This window comes from Armigeres subalbatus, chromosome 2 (genome assembly GCF_024139115.2).
Source record: "Armigeres subalbatus isolate Guangzhou_Male chromosome 2, GZ_Asu_2, whole genome shotgun sequence".
Lineage (NCBI taxonomy): Eukaryota > Metazoa > Arthropoda > Insecta > Diptera > Culicidae > Armigeres > Armigeres subalbatus.
In genome coordinates, this window is record NC_085140.1 from 221,531,977 (window position 1) to 221,551,676 (window position 19,700).

At 37.6% G+C, this 19,700-nt stretch overlaps 2 protein-coding genes across 5 annotated transcripts in view; one reads left to right on the forward strand and one right to left on the reverse strand.

Moving 5' to 3' along the window:
* LOC134211706 (uncharacterized) overlaps positions 1–11,217 on the reverse strand; it is a 34,602-nt gene extending 23,385 nt beyond the window's left edge. The window contains exons 1-3 of one of the 2 annotated variants that reach the window (XM_062688853.1): positions 10,973–11,216; positions 4,206–5,448; positions 3,531–3,992 (exon numbers count right to left, since the gene is read on the reverse strand). In XM_062688853.1, the coding sequence (XP_062544837.1) occupies positions 3,531–3,992; positions 4,206–5,412 (1,669 nt within the window). In that variant the 5' untranslated portion in view covers positions 5,413–5,448; positions 10,973–11,216. Of the gene's footprint in view, positions 1–3,530; positions 5,449–10,972 lie in introns of both variants that reach the window. The other variant, XM_062688852.1, reaches the window with a different exon arrangement.
* A 3,707-nt stretch (positions 11,218–14,924) lies between these two features.
* Positions 14,925–19,700, forward strand: part of LOC134211708 (plexin-B) — a 177,741-nt gene continuing 172,965 nt past the window's right edge. For all 3 annotated transcript variants that reach the window (XM_062688856.1, XM_062688857.1, XM_062688855.1), the window contains exon 1: positions 14,925–15,389. The gene's annotated coding sequence lies outside the window, so the exon portion shown is untranslated. The remainder of the gene's footprint in view (positions 15,390–19,700) is intronic.

A 19,700-nucleotide genomic window follows, 5' to 3' on the forward strand; every position in this document is an offset into this window, starting at 1 on the left:
AACCGATAAACAGAACAACGACGATGAGCAAAACAAAGCAGATAACCCATCGGCAGGAGCCGATCCAAGTGAAGGCGACAACGACGACGGTGACGGCAATAGCGAGAACGGTAATAACACCAACGAGCTTGAATACGGCACCGCAACGGCAAAGAGAAGATTGTCAACTGGAACAAACGAAACGAATGGAACGGACACCATAGAACAAGAATGTAAAAGAACATGTGAAGATCAGAGCTGCCCAGATGAGCCAGAATACAGCGACGGAAACTTTTCCGAGTGGAAAGTCTACAATACTAGATCTAAGAAAAAAATAATTTGAATTATATGAATTACCATATTTATAATCTTTCAGAGATGAGCCAGCCTAGGGCTGCAAGTCTCTATAATAAAGAGAAAAAAAATGTTGTTCGCCGAGATATCTGTCAAAGATGCAGAAAATCAGCAAATAATTTGCCGAAACTCAGCTAACAAACCTCATTTTTGACGAGATATTAGTTTTTTACACGGTTGTGCGGATTTTTCCGAGCTACAGAAATAAAAACTGAGTGTGTAGATAGGCATCAAACTAATTTATTAAATTTAAACCTAAAACTAAATCCGCGCCAAATCCGCGCGAAACCCTAAAATCGTTATGTAAATCCGCGCCAAATCCGCGAAAACCGCGAAATCCGCGTAGTCGTAACAACCCTGAAAATACGCTTCAATTGGGTTTTGACACTTTTTGGAGCGAAATCATTTTTCGGCGAATGAGCGAAACGATGCGATTCTGCGTGAAAAACTCATGCGCGATGCTCTCCCTGCAGAATCGCAAGCGAGTCAGCTCGCGCATGAGGCTTCGGTGATGGAGATTTGAGCATGATTCTACCAACACTGGTTGTGAGATTTCCAGTTTTCCGCGAGCGGTAATGGCCGCCAGCTGGCTTGCGGGTTAGTCTCTGATTTGAAGTTTATGGAGGTCAACTGCACCCACCGGTCGAGCATTTTGATCAATGTAGTATACGAGAAGGCATGAATGAATTCACTTAATCAGCACCTTCTTATATGCCTCATTGGTCAGAATACTCAGAGCCAGAGCTTGAAATAATCGAATATTTTTTGTGAAGCCCATCGGTCTTCTTTGTCACCCTCACTTCGTTTTTATTCATATTCAACTGAACATTGACAATTTCTGATCAAATATCAGTCAGTGAGTATTTATTTAGATTTCGTAAACTTATAAATTACTGTAAAACTAAACACTTAAAAGATGATTTCAACAATTACTCACATAGATCTAACCCCGACGTTGAACTGAGGGACAATTTTAGTGCCAAAAGTCAACATAATCAAGGCCAATTATGTTTTCATTTAACGCAGTGACCATTATCAGTACCAATCAAATGAATGAATATGTGAAGAAGAAAACTGAGTAAGTCATTCTATGTTTTGAATAGTCATGCGACGTTTGTCAATATTCGACCTGAAGTTGCTTCGTGAAGGTGATTATTTTATGCTCTGCTCAGAGCAATGGGTGCAGTTGACCTCCATAAACGTCAAATCAGAGACTAACCCGCAAACAAGCTGGCGGTCAATACCAATGAAAATAAATACTAAGGTATGGAAATCCATATATTGTGGGCGTGCCTTTCGTGTATGGCGAAAAGCTTTCACTACTACATTCGAACGAGCTCCCATAAGAAGCCATGGAAATATGTACGTCACCATTTGCTGTTTACATATTTTATCATCCACTAATACGCTTGCATTTGGTCTTCTTCCTCACCTTCTATCTATTCTCATTGGGTCAATACCGTTCGCGGAAAACTGGATAGATTGATGTTTTATGCGGAACAAATTTGAACGCGCACTAGCGCCACCTCGTTTAAAAATTCAGCATTAATTCGTTCAGTTATGGAACTGCCAAGATACTTTGAACAACTTAGCTGAAGACTTCCTGTAGCTAATTAGTCACGGTATGGACATTTAGATTGATATTCTTAGACGCTCACTACTCACTACTTGATTTTTCGTTTGAAAAGTTCAGTTTTCTATGGACATTTAGACGTGACAAGTGGGAGTGTTTCTCCTTGGTCGTCTTCTGATTTATTGCATAATTACTGGCCGAGGAGTGAGACTAAGGAAGAGGGAGTTTTCGGCACCTAGGTGTTTGATCGCATGTTTCCTTCTTTACCCTCTATAAAAAAGGCTTGGAATTGAAATTTAATGAATCCAAGGAGTCAATCAGCATCCGTTCACGCGGAATTGCTATACGAATCATAAATTTCTCATTTGTCAAATTTCAGGGAATGCCTTTCAATGAATGCCGACACATATGGAACAGGTTAGGCCCAGCACCTGCTTCTAGTTGATATCAGGTGTACTATACGATCTAGCGCATGTTAACGTTACCAACCAAGATAGAGGCTGATAAATTATAATTCATAATATCTTTTGTGATATGAAAAACAATAGATCATATTTGGGGCTCGGCCTACCCAACCACATAGCCTATAAAAATACCAACCAATCTGCCAACAAATTACCATTTGTAGCTAATGTTTACACTGTAGGGGTGATCGGGGCAATATGGGCCACATAAGGAAATAGTTCCGAAAAGCGCTGAAAAGCTCAAAACAACACCGTTCAAATGTAGTTGACTTATACTAGAGAATTTTACCTTTCATATTACGTCGATGAATGACGAAAAATGCGTTTGGAAATTGTTGGAATGCACTTTTGAAAATGTATTGATTTCAATGTGTATTCCCGACTATACGGGGCAATATTTGCCACTATTTGGTTCAGTATGGGCCACCCTTCCAAAATCTTTATTTAGGAGAAAAAAAGTATCGTAATATGGAAGAATATGATATTCCTACAACAGTTGTGAGTATTCCATACCAAATAAAATGAAAAAACTGCACAACAGCGGACTGAACTGATTTGCCACTCTTCACCGTTTGAACAGCCACATTTCAATTGGTCAATGGTCATTTTTTCTGTTTCTATCGCAGTAATGCGCTGTTGTATTTTTTCCGTAATGAATCTCACATATATGATAATATTCTTGTATTTGACTACTGAAATTTGAACTTGTTCGCATTTTAGGGCCAGATATCTTGTTCTATGCAGGTATGCCCATATTGCCCCATAGAAACTGGTTTTGGAAAAAAAAGTTTTATGATAAATTCAGATTTGTATCAATATATACATGTGTGCACAATATTCATTTTTAATATATCTTTTGATTGTAATGTATTTTTGACCTGTACTTTAATCAGTTTTGTGTCAAAAATTTATTTATAAACTTGAAATCTTATAAAAATTTTGCCTATGCAGCGAAAATTCACATTTTCAAGTGTATTTTCATGTTTGAATTGAATTTTATTGCGGTTTTCACGTTGATGCATATGTGGAGCATCCTCTCAAAGATCATATAACTTTTACATGATAAAACTTGTCAATAAGCTCAAAATGAGGGTGGCTCATATTGCCCCGTATGTTCATATTGCCCCTACTGCCCCTAATCGACAAAGTAGCATTCTTACCTCTAACAGATTCAGTAGTAGTCATCGAAACAGTAGGTATGTTGGAACGGTCGGACTCACGTGTTGCATCGGTTTCAGGAGATTCAACTTCTTCAACTTTTTCCACATCAGACAACTTCATCGATTGATTCTCGGAGACAGCGTCCTTGGTTGGTGTTTCCAGCGAGGGAATACATGACGTGACAAGCGACGGTATTTTGAAAGTGGTGGTTTTACCAGCCACGTTTTGACTTGTTGCTTGCGCACTGACTGGGGGTGTAAAAGAATCCACTTCCGGGAAACGAAAATATGAATTGGTTGTCTTTCCTGCACTTCCAGAACAAACTTGAATCGAAGCACTTTGTGGAGACGTTTGGTAGCCGAACTCACTGATCATTTTGGGCGAGAATGTGAAACGACCTGCATTGCTGCCAGCGCTGTTCAAATTTGCATTTGGCGTGGTATTTGTAGTAGTGGAAGTCGCTGACGAAGATACGGAAGATGGCGTTAGTGATGGCATTAAGGTAGGTGAAGATGAAGAATCGTATAAAATATTAGGTGAGTTTTGTTCATTTGCAAAAAAGATTGGCGATTGTGTTAAAACTTTTCTGTTGGATGGTGTCTGGTTTTCGTTTTCAAACTGACCACGACATCCTTTTCCAGTACGATTAGAATCGAATGCCGTTGAGCATTTACCGAAATTTTCTTTATCATCCGATAACTTGTGTACCCTAGCTGTTATTGGTACCGCCATTAATGTGTCCGTTTGGGAAGTAGATTGTGTGAACACCATTTTGGGAGATGAGCAAAGTGCTGTAGGGCTTGCCACTGTCAAACTGTCTAAATCAGTTGCAGCATGTTGTAGTTGAGGTGGCTGAACACAGCACACATCACCCTTCAAAACAGCTATCTTTGAAATAAGACATTCGTCTTTTGATCCCAATTTTCCAAAATAGGGTAGATTATCGTTATTGGCTCTGTTGTTGTTGGCACTGTATTTCTCAGCCTTGGATGAGGAAATTTGTTGTTCGTAGAAGCTCGATTGGTTGAAGCTGAACTTCCTGTGGACCGATCTTAATGGAGGAGATGATGGAACTGCTGAAGGTGATGTACTGATTTGAGATATATTGTTCAGTGATGTTTTTGCTTGTGCCCGTTTCAAATTTCCAGGGTTTGAAATGATGGACAAGTTATCTGATGTAATATTTTTGTAGATTGTGCTAATGGTAGGGTCCTGTTGAGATGGTTCACTTGTCGGTAGCATATCATGGGATACAAAGCTTTCGATTCCAGACTCTGGTACATCTAAACTTTTCGATCGAGGAGATTCTGACTTAGCGGAAGGTGATGTTTCAATAGTTTCTTTTTGAGAGTCCTCATTTTCGCTCATTTTTACTTGCTCTTGTGCTTTTTTTACGTTAGTTTTTGCTACTTTTAGTTTCTTGTACGTTTCAATTTTGCACTTGTTTTGACTTTTCAGATTGCTCTTAAACCAGAAGAGGAGAGCAGCCCCTACAGCTAGAATCCCAAATAATGACAAAGTTAGGATTGCTATAGGGAATATAACTTCCCGCCAAGGTCCTACAACTGTAACGCTCTCTAAAGTCACCTCGTCATGCGCTTCAGTTCTGCTGTTATAGTAGTAATAAGAAGGTGATTGCTGGTGAGAGTGCGGTTGTGAGTAGTGCTGATGTTGATCTTGTTGTAGAAACGATGATGATGCTTCCTGGTGCTGACTATTCACATCGTTCGGCTGTTGTCCAGAATCGCTTCCCCGTTTTTGAACGGCAATCGACAACAGTGATAAACCGTCTTGCATGCGTTTTGATGTAGCTAAGGAAGATGAGTAGAAGATGTTGTTGTTGTTGTTGTTATTAGTAGACACATCACGAGAGTCCATCATTGGTTTCTAGTGCACCACCATATCCGGATCGCACTCCTGTTTAAAAAAAAAGGAAAAATAAAACTATTACATTACAACAATTTATGTGGGCAAGAAGATGAAAAAAAATGCGTGGCATTATTATACATTTTTATTTTCGTGTTGCACAAGGAGTCTATTCGCAAGTATGTAACGCTTTATTTAAAAATGTGTTGTACTCGTTCTTTGCCTTATTCCACGGAAATAGACACTTTTAAAAAAGAGGCCATCTCATCTTCTACCTTATTTGGGGCAAATGTGTGTTTTAAAAAAGAAATCATACACTGTTTGCTTACTCCGGCCAAATGCGTACTTAAAAAAAGGATCATCTACTCCAATGAGCTGGACTTTACAAAGGTGGCGCAGATCAGCGCTGCGTGCCACTAGTTGTCTTTTTTACTCTCTTGCTGATCTAATGCAACGCAAATAGTGACGTCACTATTTGCGTTGCATAATATCAGCGGGAGAGTAAAAGAGGTAACCAGTGGCACGCAGCGCTGATCCGCACCACCTTTGTGAAGTCTAGCTCCTTGCATCTACTCTTTGCCTTATTAGGCAAATGCATACTTTTAAAAAAGTTGTTATCTACTCTTTTACCTTATTTCAGGCAAATGTGTACTCTTAAGAAATTAATCATACTTACTCCGAAAAATTGCGTTCTTTTGAAGAAGGGGTCATCCAATCTTTATCTAAATACGGGCAAATACATACTTCTACATACATACTTCAAAATATTATATTCATACGCTAAACTTTTTCGTAGTGGGCATTATGCCAGTCGTTATGCCAAATGGCCACGAGGTACCCTACGCATGATGGTTTTTATGCCAAATGGTCTTTATGCTAAATGACCCTTAGACATTTAACTCGTTATGCCAAACGCTCTTATACCAATCGCCATTATTCCAAATGGCATTATGCCATATCGACTTCCCCCGGACAGAGATTCAACCACGACGTGGAAACATCCACGAGAAAAATAAATTCCCTTTTCACTATTGAAAAATCTATGAAACTATCGTAATACGGATAAACACAAAAATTTGGCCAGTTTTTTGGGATTTTTTATTGTAATAAACACTCGCTGCCTTTCCCTTATTGGTGTAGTCCTTACAACAGTAAGACAGCAAACAATGACAAAAACTTACTCAACGCCGCGCCGGTGCGAATTTACTACAGCGAACTACTAATAACGATTCCAAACAGCAGACGTAAATTTCAGTTGAAAGCGTACTAACGAGCAGTAACATTTTTTGAGGCACGAATCTCAGAATTTACTAAAAATTTTCGAAATTAAGCTGAGGTCGAGCTGACGATTTGCTTTATCGATGGTTGTTGATAGATGACGACTGAAAGTTAGCCTGTCATCCAACCGTGCGCCAGGATAAGATCTTTAACATGATCAACACGTTGAAGAGTAGCTCCAGCAATTGTAATTGTAATCACAAACCTCAGTACATATCGGTGGATATTGCAGCGAAAGTTTATGACGTAGCTCTTGGAGACGGTAAGAACCATCCTAAATGGTGAAAAGATTAAACAGGTACTGAAATGAATTCCCTTAAACATGTGAACTTGTCGATCCAATCATATTCAAAAATAGGTGGTTGAAATTCAAAAGATTCGCAAAAACTTCCAGAAATTATAACATATGAAAGTTCAAAACAACTCGAACCATTTCGGGCTAAAGAATTCTCCTTGAAATGTTTGTATTCTGTTTGAAAGATTTTTTTATTCAATTGTGAAACTCAATAATAACATTAATGTTATATTCAGTATTGTGGATTTTTTTTTATTGTTACCAGATTCTGCTGAGGGTCTTTATATTTTTCACCATTTCTAGTATGCATACTTTTTAAAATCATAAACCACTCTTCGGAATCTTTTTTGATGCTAATTATTTATGGCATTATAAATTTACTCTAGGATGCCAAAATCTGGAAATTACTTTGGAAATGAAAGATTAGTTTTTGATTTGAATAATTTTTCTCTTAAACCCAGTGTTCTCTACCAAACACAATATTTTAATAATTGGGAAGGTTTGATTGACAATATGTTAATGCTTTTATAAAATCACGCTCAGTCACGCCTAGCCAAGATGACTAAGCCAGGGTGTATTAATTATTCCAAGAAGAAAAGATGTTGATACCGTACGGCCCAGAACCACCCACGACGACTGTCCGTGAAGTAATGGTGAGTTTTTTTATGTTGCGGAAAATCTAAAAGTTAGCCGATCATATATGGATTGGATTTCTGGATAGTCTCTTCTGTCCTCAGTTGGTCAAGGCTAGAAGATGACAATAGTGCGTTGCTATTGTACAATAGTGAGTCGCACGTTACGCATTGTTGTACCGTGGCATGCCTTATTACCGTGGGGTTAAGGACGTGTCCACAATAAATTCGCTATATGAAATTTAATTTGTAACAATTACCCTTGAAAACTATGTCGCTTTAATCAATATTAAATACAAGGGAAAAATATGTTTTGTACATCAACTCAAATAGTGTTCGACATTTGACTTATGAATATGTCTAATACCGCGTAAATTCCGAAGAAGAATCCAAATACCGTGCAGAAAATTGCCTAATACCGTGCCCTATCAAACAAGCTCGAATGATGAACTAAAAAGCACATTTACAATAGTATATGTAAATAATTAAATCATACACAAATTGAAATTGAATTATTAGGTCATTTTAGTATAAAACGTCATATAAAATAACTTTTTTACACAGATACCTACTAGAAAAAGAATGATTTCCTTGTTAGTTAGTTAGTTAGCAACTTCTCAATATTGACGGGTTAAAAGCGTTTATTAATTTTTCAAATAATTTACTTCACAATTATTTAGATTTTAGATAGGTGATTTCTTTTTTTTTTTTATGTAATTTATATGAATGATGCTCCCCTAGTTATCTTACGCATAAAATGTCGTAGATATCAAACATGAATGTTTCAATACCTTATACTGCCGCTAACCGCAAGTCGAGCACATCTGTATATGCGGTTAGCGGCAGTATACGATATTGTCTAGTGGTCTATGTATCCAATGTGATGGTTACGTTTTATTTTTCCGAGTATCAACTTTACGGTATAGCTTAGTCACGGTATTAGGCACTACTGGAGAAGAAGATGGCCTAATACCGCGACAATTGTTTTTAATCAATAAAAGTGTAAAAACAAGAATTTTAAATACCATTTCAGTACCCAGCTCATATTTTATAGCTGTAAAAATAAGCTCAATGAGATGTTAGAAGTGAATATCATTTAAAAAATTAACTTATAAGACTTGGAAATATAATTATAATTTTAAGCGCTTTGCTAAGCGGATGAAAGTGTTGGCTGGTCTAGCCATACATTTTCACATTTATTTTTAGCGCCTAATATACGTCACAAATACCCACAATAATAATTTGCTAATAAATATAGAGATATCGACACTTAAATTTTCCTTGCTGAGATTTTCAATATCTAATAACAATGGTTCATTTAAAACTCATTTGAAGTGAATCAAAACGTGTTATGTATCTGGTCATCAGATCTGAAAATCCGTACATAATTTATAATCCAACCTAATTTTAAATCTCATCTAGTGGTTTTCTTATGACTTTCTAGGTGTTCACTAAGAAATTCATAAATCGTTTTTTTGTCGCTTCCTCGTTTTCTCCTTGAGGATTATCTTCATGTGATATTTTCCTTTTTTCTACCTCCTACAAAATAATATGTTTCAACCGGAAATCCTTCTTGAAACTCCCCCGGGAACTTTATAAATTCCCCCGAAAAGTTATTCACAAATTCCTCTTCTACAAAAAAATATTTATAAGCCCCTCACTATTTTTTTAGGAAATTCATAAGGAATTTGAAATGTTTCATTCTTTTCTCCAAGTTTTACTTCTAGCCATTTCTTCGGCTATTCTACTAGAAAAATCTCCGACATTTCCTTCAGGAATGCATTCGAGAGTTCCTTCAAGAATATATAAGAAATTTCCTCCCATAACTCTTCTAGGAACTTCTCCGGGAATTCCTCCAGGAACTCTTCCTGGAATTTATTACGGAAAATACCTCCATAAGTTTTATAGCAAAATCCTCTGGGATTTCATTCTGGAATTCTTTTCGCAATTACTTCAGAATATCCTTCAAGAATTCCTATAGAAATTTCTTTAGAAATTTCTCCAGGAATTCGTACAAGTATTTCCCCGGAAATTCTTACAGGGAATTTTTCGGGAATTCTTTCAGGTACTTCTCTAGGAATGCCTTCAGGAATTTCTCGGGGAATTTTTCCGCGGGATCGTCCTGAAATTCTTTCCGGACTTCACTCGGAATTTACTCCAAAATTTCAATCGAAAATTAATTTGAGTTCCTCCAGGAAATCTTCCAAGAGTTCTTCCAAGAATTTCATCAGAACAAACCCCCGAGAATTCATCCGGTAATTTCTTCAGCAATTCATCTGGGAATACTTTCAGGATTTCAATTGTCTGGCGGCTACATACATTCTTCATCAGAAATTGTACTGATCAAGTGAGGTGGTTGTGTGTGTTATTTACCGTCTGTCGTCAAGCTCAGTGACATCCCTTTCTTTTTAGAGATATTTCTTTCCTAATTATATCTGATAAAATTTTGTAAAAAAAATTGATCAGTTATCGTTCAACTTAGGGTAACTTCTGAGCCTCTTGGCCGATTTTAACCAAATATGGAACCCCTTTTTTGTATTTGTATATTTCAACGATAACCTGAGAGTTTTAAACTTTTTACAAGGTCAAGGATGATTTGCTACTAGAAAAATACAAAACCGGATTTTAAATAAACTAAACATAATTCGTGTTAGCCTCATGAAACACGAATGCGAAAATGGTAACTTGGCCTAGAAACGTCACAGTTAACAACTGTGGAACTGCTTAATGAAAACTAAACAGCAAGGCGAAGTGCACGACAGGTTCCGTCATAAAGGAAAAATCAAGTAATCAATTTATTAAATTCTAAGATAAAAATATCAACATAATTAACGCCGAGTAAGGAAACAAGGTCAAAAATATCTCATTAAAACTGTTATTAATTCTATCTTTAAAGTAGTTAACCTTCCCCAGCTTGCACTATTCAATCCAATGTTCCTGGATACAAAAAGGATCAGAACAAAATGTTTCATACCTGTATATGATTTGATTTTATTTAATAATAATTTCCTTGTCCTGAAAATTACAATACATACTTTTGTCTGTAATATAAAACTTTTTGTCAGGTCAATGAAGCTAATATTTCATATTTTGTTACTAGCAATTCCATTTACCAAGTTCAGATAGGCAAATAGTTTTTACGGAAGTAAAAATGCTCCTAGAATGTTATTGACCAGATTTTGCGTTTCCTTGTTTTTATGATATGAAATCAAGATCAAATATTTTTGGGTAATTAATAGTTATGAAAAGTCTCATTCAAAGCAAATAGAAATGTTACTTCTACATTACACACTAGTTGTTCTCTAAATGAAGCAAAATATATTTTATTCGCAAATCGTTTCTTCCCAATAATGTTTACTTATTTACTTACATGTTAAGTATCTGGGTCGACTCAGAAAAACCATTCTGGGGACTCGAGAAAAAACGCTTTTTCTGACGATTTCGCAGATCTGCCTTATGTTTTTAATATTGTTTTAAACAACCACACCGCCCTGAATAAAGTTCAGATTATTTCGATTTGATTCGCACCATTTAAAGATATACAAAACTTGTTCAAATTCCTTCGTTCGATTAACTCTAGCACTACACAACATCAGCCATGTTTAATGAAAAATGCATTGAGATGACAGCTGAACTGAACTGCGATTTTCCAGATAGCAGTGCTGCCAGGTTACGACAAATTGAAAATTATCGTGCTGCGTGCAAACTTGTATGCAAAGGACCTGTTCAAAAATTACGTAAGAACAAAATCAGCTATGACGCAAAGGGTCTGTTCAAATATTATGTAACGCAATAGGGGGTGGGGGGTTATTTATTTTTTTGCGAGCCGGTGACAAGCGTGGTGTCATCATCATCAATAGACATAGTCCGCTGTCATCATTGAAACGCAGTATGAAAAAAAAATTATAGCCCGGGACATCCTGGCTACGATCTGGCGATGGGCTCAACAATAGGATGTCAATAGCCTGATTTTTTGTAACGATTTGTTACGCAAAATATGGGGGGTGGGGGTCTCTCAACAGCTGCATTGCGCTGCACATTTAGATGCACTTTTATTGCATCTGACGTCGATTGACAACCGTTTGACGACTAGAATGCGTTGCAGTTATCGAACGCTTAAAAACGAATTTTTGAACTCACGAAAATCAATTTTTCTCCTATTAGTTGCAAGTTTAATTACTGCGCATCTGGTGCGCTGTATAGCACATCAGGTTGCGAACAATATGCACTAGTTGCGCAATGATGCGCTATAAGTTGAACTTGAAAAAAAATCAGTTTTCGCGAGTTCGAAATTTGATTTTTAACTGGAACCATAATATTCCTATAATGGACACTCTCATAGTGTTTATTTTTTATAGAATTGTAAAAAATCATCTAATTTTACTTGCCATACTGCCGTAATCTGGAAAAGTGACGTAACAGCCATTTTACAACATGCATGTTTTCCATTTTTCTGTTAAAGAGCTCGATGCTTGGCTCGATGAGTTGTACTCGTTAACACCATTTTTGGAAAATGGCGTATACATCACTTTTTCAGATTACGGCAGCAAAGCATTTCCAATCCATGTAATCAAATCATAGAACTGTAAGATAGGTTCTCCCGATGGAATTTCATTGCCAAATGTTTACATTGTGCTGTAATAAGGCATTTTATGAGACAGATCGAAACAGCTGTTTTTCTCGTGTTTATCTACTTTGACAATCAGTGGGAGCCCGTTTGTTTGGTAATTTCGCGCTGAACATTCCGATGGGTCCCACACCAATTCTGCCTGTTTTACTTTTCGTCTACCAGGGCTTTAGAACAAAGTTTTTCATATGATTCTTGAAACGTTTCGTTAGATTATTCATACCATTGCATTTGAAGCATAAAATGCTGAAGAAAACACTAATGAAAAGTAAAACGTTACTAACATTATTTTGTGTTCGGACCTAATGGAATGTTCACGAAGAATCATACCAAAACAAAACATTAAAAGTAAATAATCGGGCCACCGCGAAACGTCTCATAAAATGCCTTATAAGCAGGGTTCGTAATGCTCACTCAATCTCAGGAGCACATGATTTTCCCTCACGAAAGTTTTCGGGGAGAAATCGCTTTTCGGGAAAGAAAAACAGCCTGGAGAGTGAAAACAATTTTTCGCTCACTTCGATTGCCGACAAACGTTGGTTTGCTCTTTTTCATTCATATTCGAGTCTTTTCGTGGCATCATCAATGCAAATGGTAGTAGCTTATGAGGAACAAATAACTTATCGCTTTCATACAGATAGCGTGGTGGTGTGGCTAAAGTATGCGCATCCCCACAGCTATTATTGTTACTATTCTGGGTTCGAATCCCGGCGCGGCCATACAATTTTGTAATTGTTCTGCGATAATTCTCGCGAAAAGTGAGTGAGAGGTAAAAGTGATGAAACGAAAAAGGATTTTCATCTAACAGGCAAGATTTTCGTTTATCTTCCAATGCTAATTCTAGAGAAAAGATTGATGGGTGAAAGATGATCCTCAACATAAACAACGAAACAAGATTTTCCCTTGGCCCGAAAAATGCTTGCTTTGGTCTCATTGAAATGAAAAGTCGAAACCCTGCTTATATGTAATGCAAAAATGGTTTCTTGGTTAAAGCAATAATGTTGTTTTGTCATATAACAACAATAAAATTTGGCCATACTGACAAAAATGTTATTATTTCAACAAACCAGTTTGTTATGCTTTATGATTATCCTTTCCAAAACGTTTTATATACACGCTTGTAAATATATTTACAAAATTCAGTTTTCCATGCTATAGCGGGTGGTTAGGCACACATAAAAATTATTTGTAAATTTCTTTGTATTTTGGTCTACAAAAATGTGTGGAATTTTATTAGTGTAGCTTGATTATAATCTACACATATATGATTTTTTATATGATTTCAATTCCAATTTAAAAAAGTACCCGCATACAAATTTACCGTTCTTCGTACAGTTACAAATATATCATGGACATAGTTGATATCGTTACCCATTAACATTAAGTTCTTCGAACAATACATATTTATGGTAAAACAATTATCTCAACCTTAATAAATGAAGTTTACGGTCTACGAACCATAATCAATATAGTACTGATACAATCTTTCCTCCAAAAATGTATGAAGAAAATCGTTTTCTCTTACGGTTAACATTCTTAACAACCCGTTGCTCATACAGTCCGGTCTACGAAAACCATAGTCACTATGGTCAAAACGTTATCAGACTACAGTACGGTTATGGTTAAGTACCATTATCATTATGGTTCAACCTGGAACATATACCGTTCCAATAATGGTTCGGCTATTGTTTGGATTTATGCGGGATGAAAACTCATGTTGGTGCATTTCCTCCGGAAAAAGAAATTGTCTTACGAAATAAATTCAGGTTAAAATATCTTTTTTTTTTTAAATTCTACAAAAATATTATTATTTTTTTATGTTTTATGTTATTATTTTTTGTTATTATTGCCCGTTGCATCAATTTTTAGACTCTGGCGCAACTTCGTTTTGATTTGAATTTTCAGCGTACACACCAACACGTTCAAGCTATATTTGTAATTGTTTTTTGTTGTTGTTATTCATCGGACACACGTGTTTTTGTTTACTCGGACAAACAGCAAACAGTGTTAATTCATGTGTGTGTCTGACACGGGGAAAATATTCACGCAAATAATTTTCGCGCAGGAGTCTAATAATACGGAATCTGCGCAATATTTTATGTTATTAAATATTGTGATGCTCGAGATATTATAGCATTTTGCTCATTCACCTTTGCTTCGCTTTGTTGTGCGCCGCTAAGGTACTTTATCATATTGTGATACCTGCACCATTCAAGTGTAGAATATTACATCACAAATTAAACACGATTACACTACTAAAATCCACTTGAACAATATGCCAAACGCAACGCATACGAAAGAAAAGGCACAAACTGTTAAAACTCGAACAATTCCACTAAATATTTAATATCTTATCGTAAAGGGACGACAATATGATGCATACCTTAGAAGCGAATGTGAAAAAGCTCACCGAAAGCTCGCATCTGTTTGACATTGGTTTATTTACTTTTTGTATGGCGCACAACTCGGCGCATGGGACCCGGCGCGTAACCGATGAGCCAGTCTGCTAATTTTAGAAGAGAATCGCAATATAATTTAGTCTAATTTAAATACAATTAATTTTTCTGAGTGTCGATTATTTCTATCAACTTTTCCATCAGATGGCGCACCATCTTATCAACTTTTCAGTATCGGGTAAGTTATTTTGAAAAACTGGCATTTTGACATTATTTTTTCTAAAGTTTTGAATTAAACTGGGAACATTGCTAGCTCTTGAAAGAAAAAAAAATAGTTTTAGAAGTAAACTACTTACCAGTCGAAGTTTATCCAAGTTTTTCAATGAAATAGACTATTCAGGTGAATAATTCAACCTCAATCCATAGCAGTGCCATTGGATTCAAACAACCAAACTGTTTTCGGCGGAAATGAATCTATTTTGTGCGTGAAAAAACTGATTGCTTTACTGGATTATCGTCTGAGCAACCACCAAAACAACATGGCTGACAAAGAAAGTTTTGTGTAATTCTGTTCTGATGTAAAAACTGCAGATCACGGAACCAGATACCTGCTTGAAGATGAGTGGCAATTGAATATATATTGTTAGTTATTAGTGAAGCAAGTGCTGAAATAGAATAACTAATCTGGATTATGATGAACAATTTCCGAGAATCGACTACATAAATATTTACAAAATCGCCGGACTGATCCTCATAAATGAAAGGTGAGTAAGAAGCCAGACGGCAAAGCAATTTAAAACTTATAAAATGATATCAAAACTTGTCACCTCCTTGACCCGATATTTTGAAAACAATATTCAAGAATACTATACTAAGTCTTAATGTATTTCTAGTTAAAAGAAATTCCAAAGTTTATATAGAATTCTTATGTTGAAAATGTATTTTTGGAGTTATTTACCCAAAAATACATTTTCGACACTATGTTTTGCAAATTCTAAAAAAGGTCTTCAATATGATAAACCTGTACTAAAATGATTCTGCCTGTAATCACATAAATGTCCCTTATGAATAAGAAACCCAGCAAAGATGGGACAACTATGCGATTACAAGCAGCTTCTATGGTCAATATTGCCAAAACAATCAGATTACCTACACGCACAGCTGAAAGTATGCTCTTTTGGGCAGAAATACACTCTTTTCCGGGAGAATGGGACTACCCACAAAAGGAGTATAATTTGACGCATAAAAAAAATAAGTTTTACACACTTTTCCTGTTTTTATGCATAAATGTTATTCATTTGTGAATATAAAATAGTCATAATTGTGCATAATATTTATTCCTTTTTGTGTGTAGTTCCATTCTCCCACGAAAGAGCGTATTTTGAAGTCATAATTGAATACTTTATAGTCAAAAGAGCATACTTCAAAGTCTTTTGTGTGTAAACTTTTTTAGCAGTGTACATGTTATCGAACCGCATTGAATAGTGCTGTCCAATGAGAGCTTGAAGTAGCTCGAAGTTTCTTCCTGTCCTGCTCATGCCCATTTGTTGACAAAAAAGAACGAACAGGACGGGAACAACTTCGAGCTACTTCGAGCTGCTCATTGGACAGCACTAATAGCTCGACAAGCCATGAAACGATAGATGAACTTGCCCAGAGTGTATGTAATTAAGAGTGGCGACATGTGCCGCGTTTGACAGGTCTCCTGCTCGTTTGGAACACGATTTTGTATGGGAATGACAGATGAATTTTGTTCCAATTCTGACAGTGTCGCCACTCTAAATTACATACACTCTGAACTTGCCTATATCAAGCTCTATCTGGTAAAAGGGCGAATGTCGCAAGAGAGATTTCTCTTCGTCGACTTCCCTCTTTTAAATAAAAGTGACAAACAGTGGATTTCTTCGCGGTTTATCAGCTCAAAATGCAAATTTTCATTGTTTTCTTTCATTCTGAGGGGAAAAACCGCAACGAAATCATCTGCTTGTCACTTTAATTTAAAAGAGGGGAAGTCGGCGAAGAGAATTCTCTCTTGCGACATTCGCCCTTATTCCAGATAGAGCTTGATATGGAGAATTTTGAAGCTATGTTTTTATGGGTCCTGTGAACATCCCGACTTGAAATATCTTCATCCTGAATTATGTCTAGCTATCGCCATACCTGTTGCCAAGTTAGATTTTGGTAGATTTTTTTTTCATGGAGGCTACGCCGCCCCAAGCTTCTGGGTCTGCCTCCGCTGGTCCATCTGGGTTCCAGTATAATGTTGTCTACAGATTTGGCTTTCTCCCCTACGTAAGGTGGTGACAAACAACACCGACCTCGTTGTTTGCGATCCATTTCGGAAGCCACCAGGCACGAACTATGAATTGTTAATTCAGTGTTATCTGTTTAGATGTAGACTAAATAAATTAATGAATGAGAAGTTTTGGTCAAAATACTGTTTTCTATGCGCAAAACACGCTAAAAAACAGTCACTTTTTAGTTTGTTTTTTTTTTTCACGAGAAAGGCACCAACACCGCTAGGTGGATTAATCAGATTTTTTTTAATTTTTTTGACAAATTCGGGGTAGTGATTATTCGGGATAATGGGTTATTCGGGGCAATATGCTTTCGGGGTACTGGCGATCGAGTTAGTGACATTCGGGGCAGTGTCATAGAATCGCAAACATCACATGTTCCGCCGTCTCCACCACGCCTACGCATTCCGGACAATCCTCGAATCTATGCAAAAACTCAAAGGTGCAGCCCAATCGGGTTGTACGCAAAGGTGACGTAGGGCTACGTAGCTATACGAAATAGAGGGTATTTTCATTGGCGTAACTAATGAAAAATCCTAGGGGGGCTAATTTTTTTTAAACTTTTCTATTTTAACACTCATAACACAGGAAGTTTACCATTTTCGCTCCATTCAACTGATGTATATTGTTGGTCTACCAGATATCAATGGACGACTTAAATATTCCAAATATTGTTCATCGACGCTCAGCCCTGTTACAAAAATCTAGAAATCTCGTAGGATTCCCAAAATCCTTGATAGGTTCAGAAAACCATAGGTGTTGCGCTCGCCGTAAATAGAATGTGAAGCACAATCCTGATTTTTAAAGGATTTTTTGATTTGCTTCGAACCTAGAATACATTATAAATTAAGTATTAGTTAGTTAAACTCTTTTAGCCAGTTTTCAATTCAGTGGCCTGACAATTCCTACGAGCTTTCAAACAGCGATCTGACCACAAGCCTTACAAGAATTGCTTGAAGTTCAAAAACTTGAGCGAATAGATTCAACTTGCTGATGATGATGATGATGATGGTCCCGCCACATACCCCTACAAAGGTTTGAGCTAGACGATTTATCTTTAAGATAATTAATTGAATTTGATATAATAACAATTTAATCAGATTTGCAAAAAACAAAAACGATCTGATTACCATCACAGATATGAATTACATAACTTTCCATTACTATCCAGCAAAAAAGGTAAATAAAAAAAACTATTGTTTTCATCAACAAATTCTCATAAGCATCGGTAGTGATACTTCGAGTTTATACTAAAATGCAAAACTTGTGATACCTCTCGCATTCATTTCATTCATTTCATTTATTTAATCTACATCTAGACAGATAACACTGAATCAACAATTTGACGCCACAATGCACGGTTCGAGGCCGCATCTCTCCATCCTCGGATACGCCCCACGCTCGCCAAGTCGTTCTGCACCTGGTCTGCCTGTACCTGTACCTGTACCTGCCGGATCGGAAGCGAACACCATCTTTGCAGGGTTGCTGTCCGGCATTCTTGCAACATGCCCTGCCCATCGTACCCGTCCGGCTTTAGCTACCTTCTGGATACTGGGTTCGCCGTAGAGCTGGGCGAGCTCGTGGTTCATTCTTCGCCGCCACACACCGTCTTCTTGCACACCGCCAAAGATGGTCCTAAGCACCCGTCTCTCGAATACTTCGAGTGCTTGCAAGTCCTCCTCGAACATTGTCCATGCTTCATGTCCGTAGAGGACAACCGGTCTTATTAGCGCCTTGTACATGACACATTTGGTGCGGTGGCGAATCTTTTTTGACCGCAGTTTCTTCTGGAGCCCGTAGTAGGCCCGACTTCCACAGATGATGCGCCTTCGTATTTCACGACTGACATTGTTATCAGCCGTTAGCAAGGATCCGAGGTAGACGAATTCATCGACCACCTCGAAGGTATCCTCGTCTATCGTAACACTGCTTCCCAGGCGGGCTCTGTCGCGCTCGGTTCCGCCCACAAGCATGTACTTTGTCTTTGAGGCATTCATCACCAGTCCAACTTTTGTTGCTTCACGTTTCAGGCGGGTGTACAGTTCTGCCACCTTTGCAAATGTTCGGCCGACAATGTCCATGTCATCCGCGAAACAAATAAATTGACTGTTACACCCGGCTCTCCGCATGACACCTTCTAGCGCAATATTGAAAAACAGGCACGAAAGTCCATCACCTTGTCTTAGTCCCCGGCGCGATTCGAACGAACTGGAGTGTTCGCCCGAAATCTTCACACAGTTTTGCACACCATCCACCGTTGCTTTGATCAGTCTGGTAAGCTTCGCAGGGAAGCTGTTCTCGTCCATAATTTTCCATAGCTCTACGCGGTCTATACTGTCGTATGCCGCCTTGAAATCAACGAACAGATGATGCGTTGGGACCTGGTATTCACGGCATTTTTGAAGTATTTGCCGTACAGTAAAGATCTGGTCCGTTATCGAGCGGCCGTCAACGAAGCCGGCTTGATAACTTCCCACGAACTCGTTCACTAATGGTGACAGACGACGGAAGATGATCTGGGATATCACTTTGTAGGCGGCATTAAGGATGGTGATCGCTCGAAAGTTCTCACACTCCAGCTTGTCGCCTTTCTTGTAGATGGGGCATATAACCTTCCTTCCACTCCTCCGGTAGCTGTTCAGTTTCCCAGATTCTGACTATCAATTTGTGCAGGCAAGTGGCTAGCTTTTCCGGGCCCATATTGATGAGCTCAGCTCCGATACCATCCTTACCAGCTGCTTTATTGGTCTTTAGCTGTTGAATGGCATCCTTAACTTC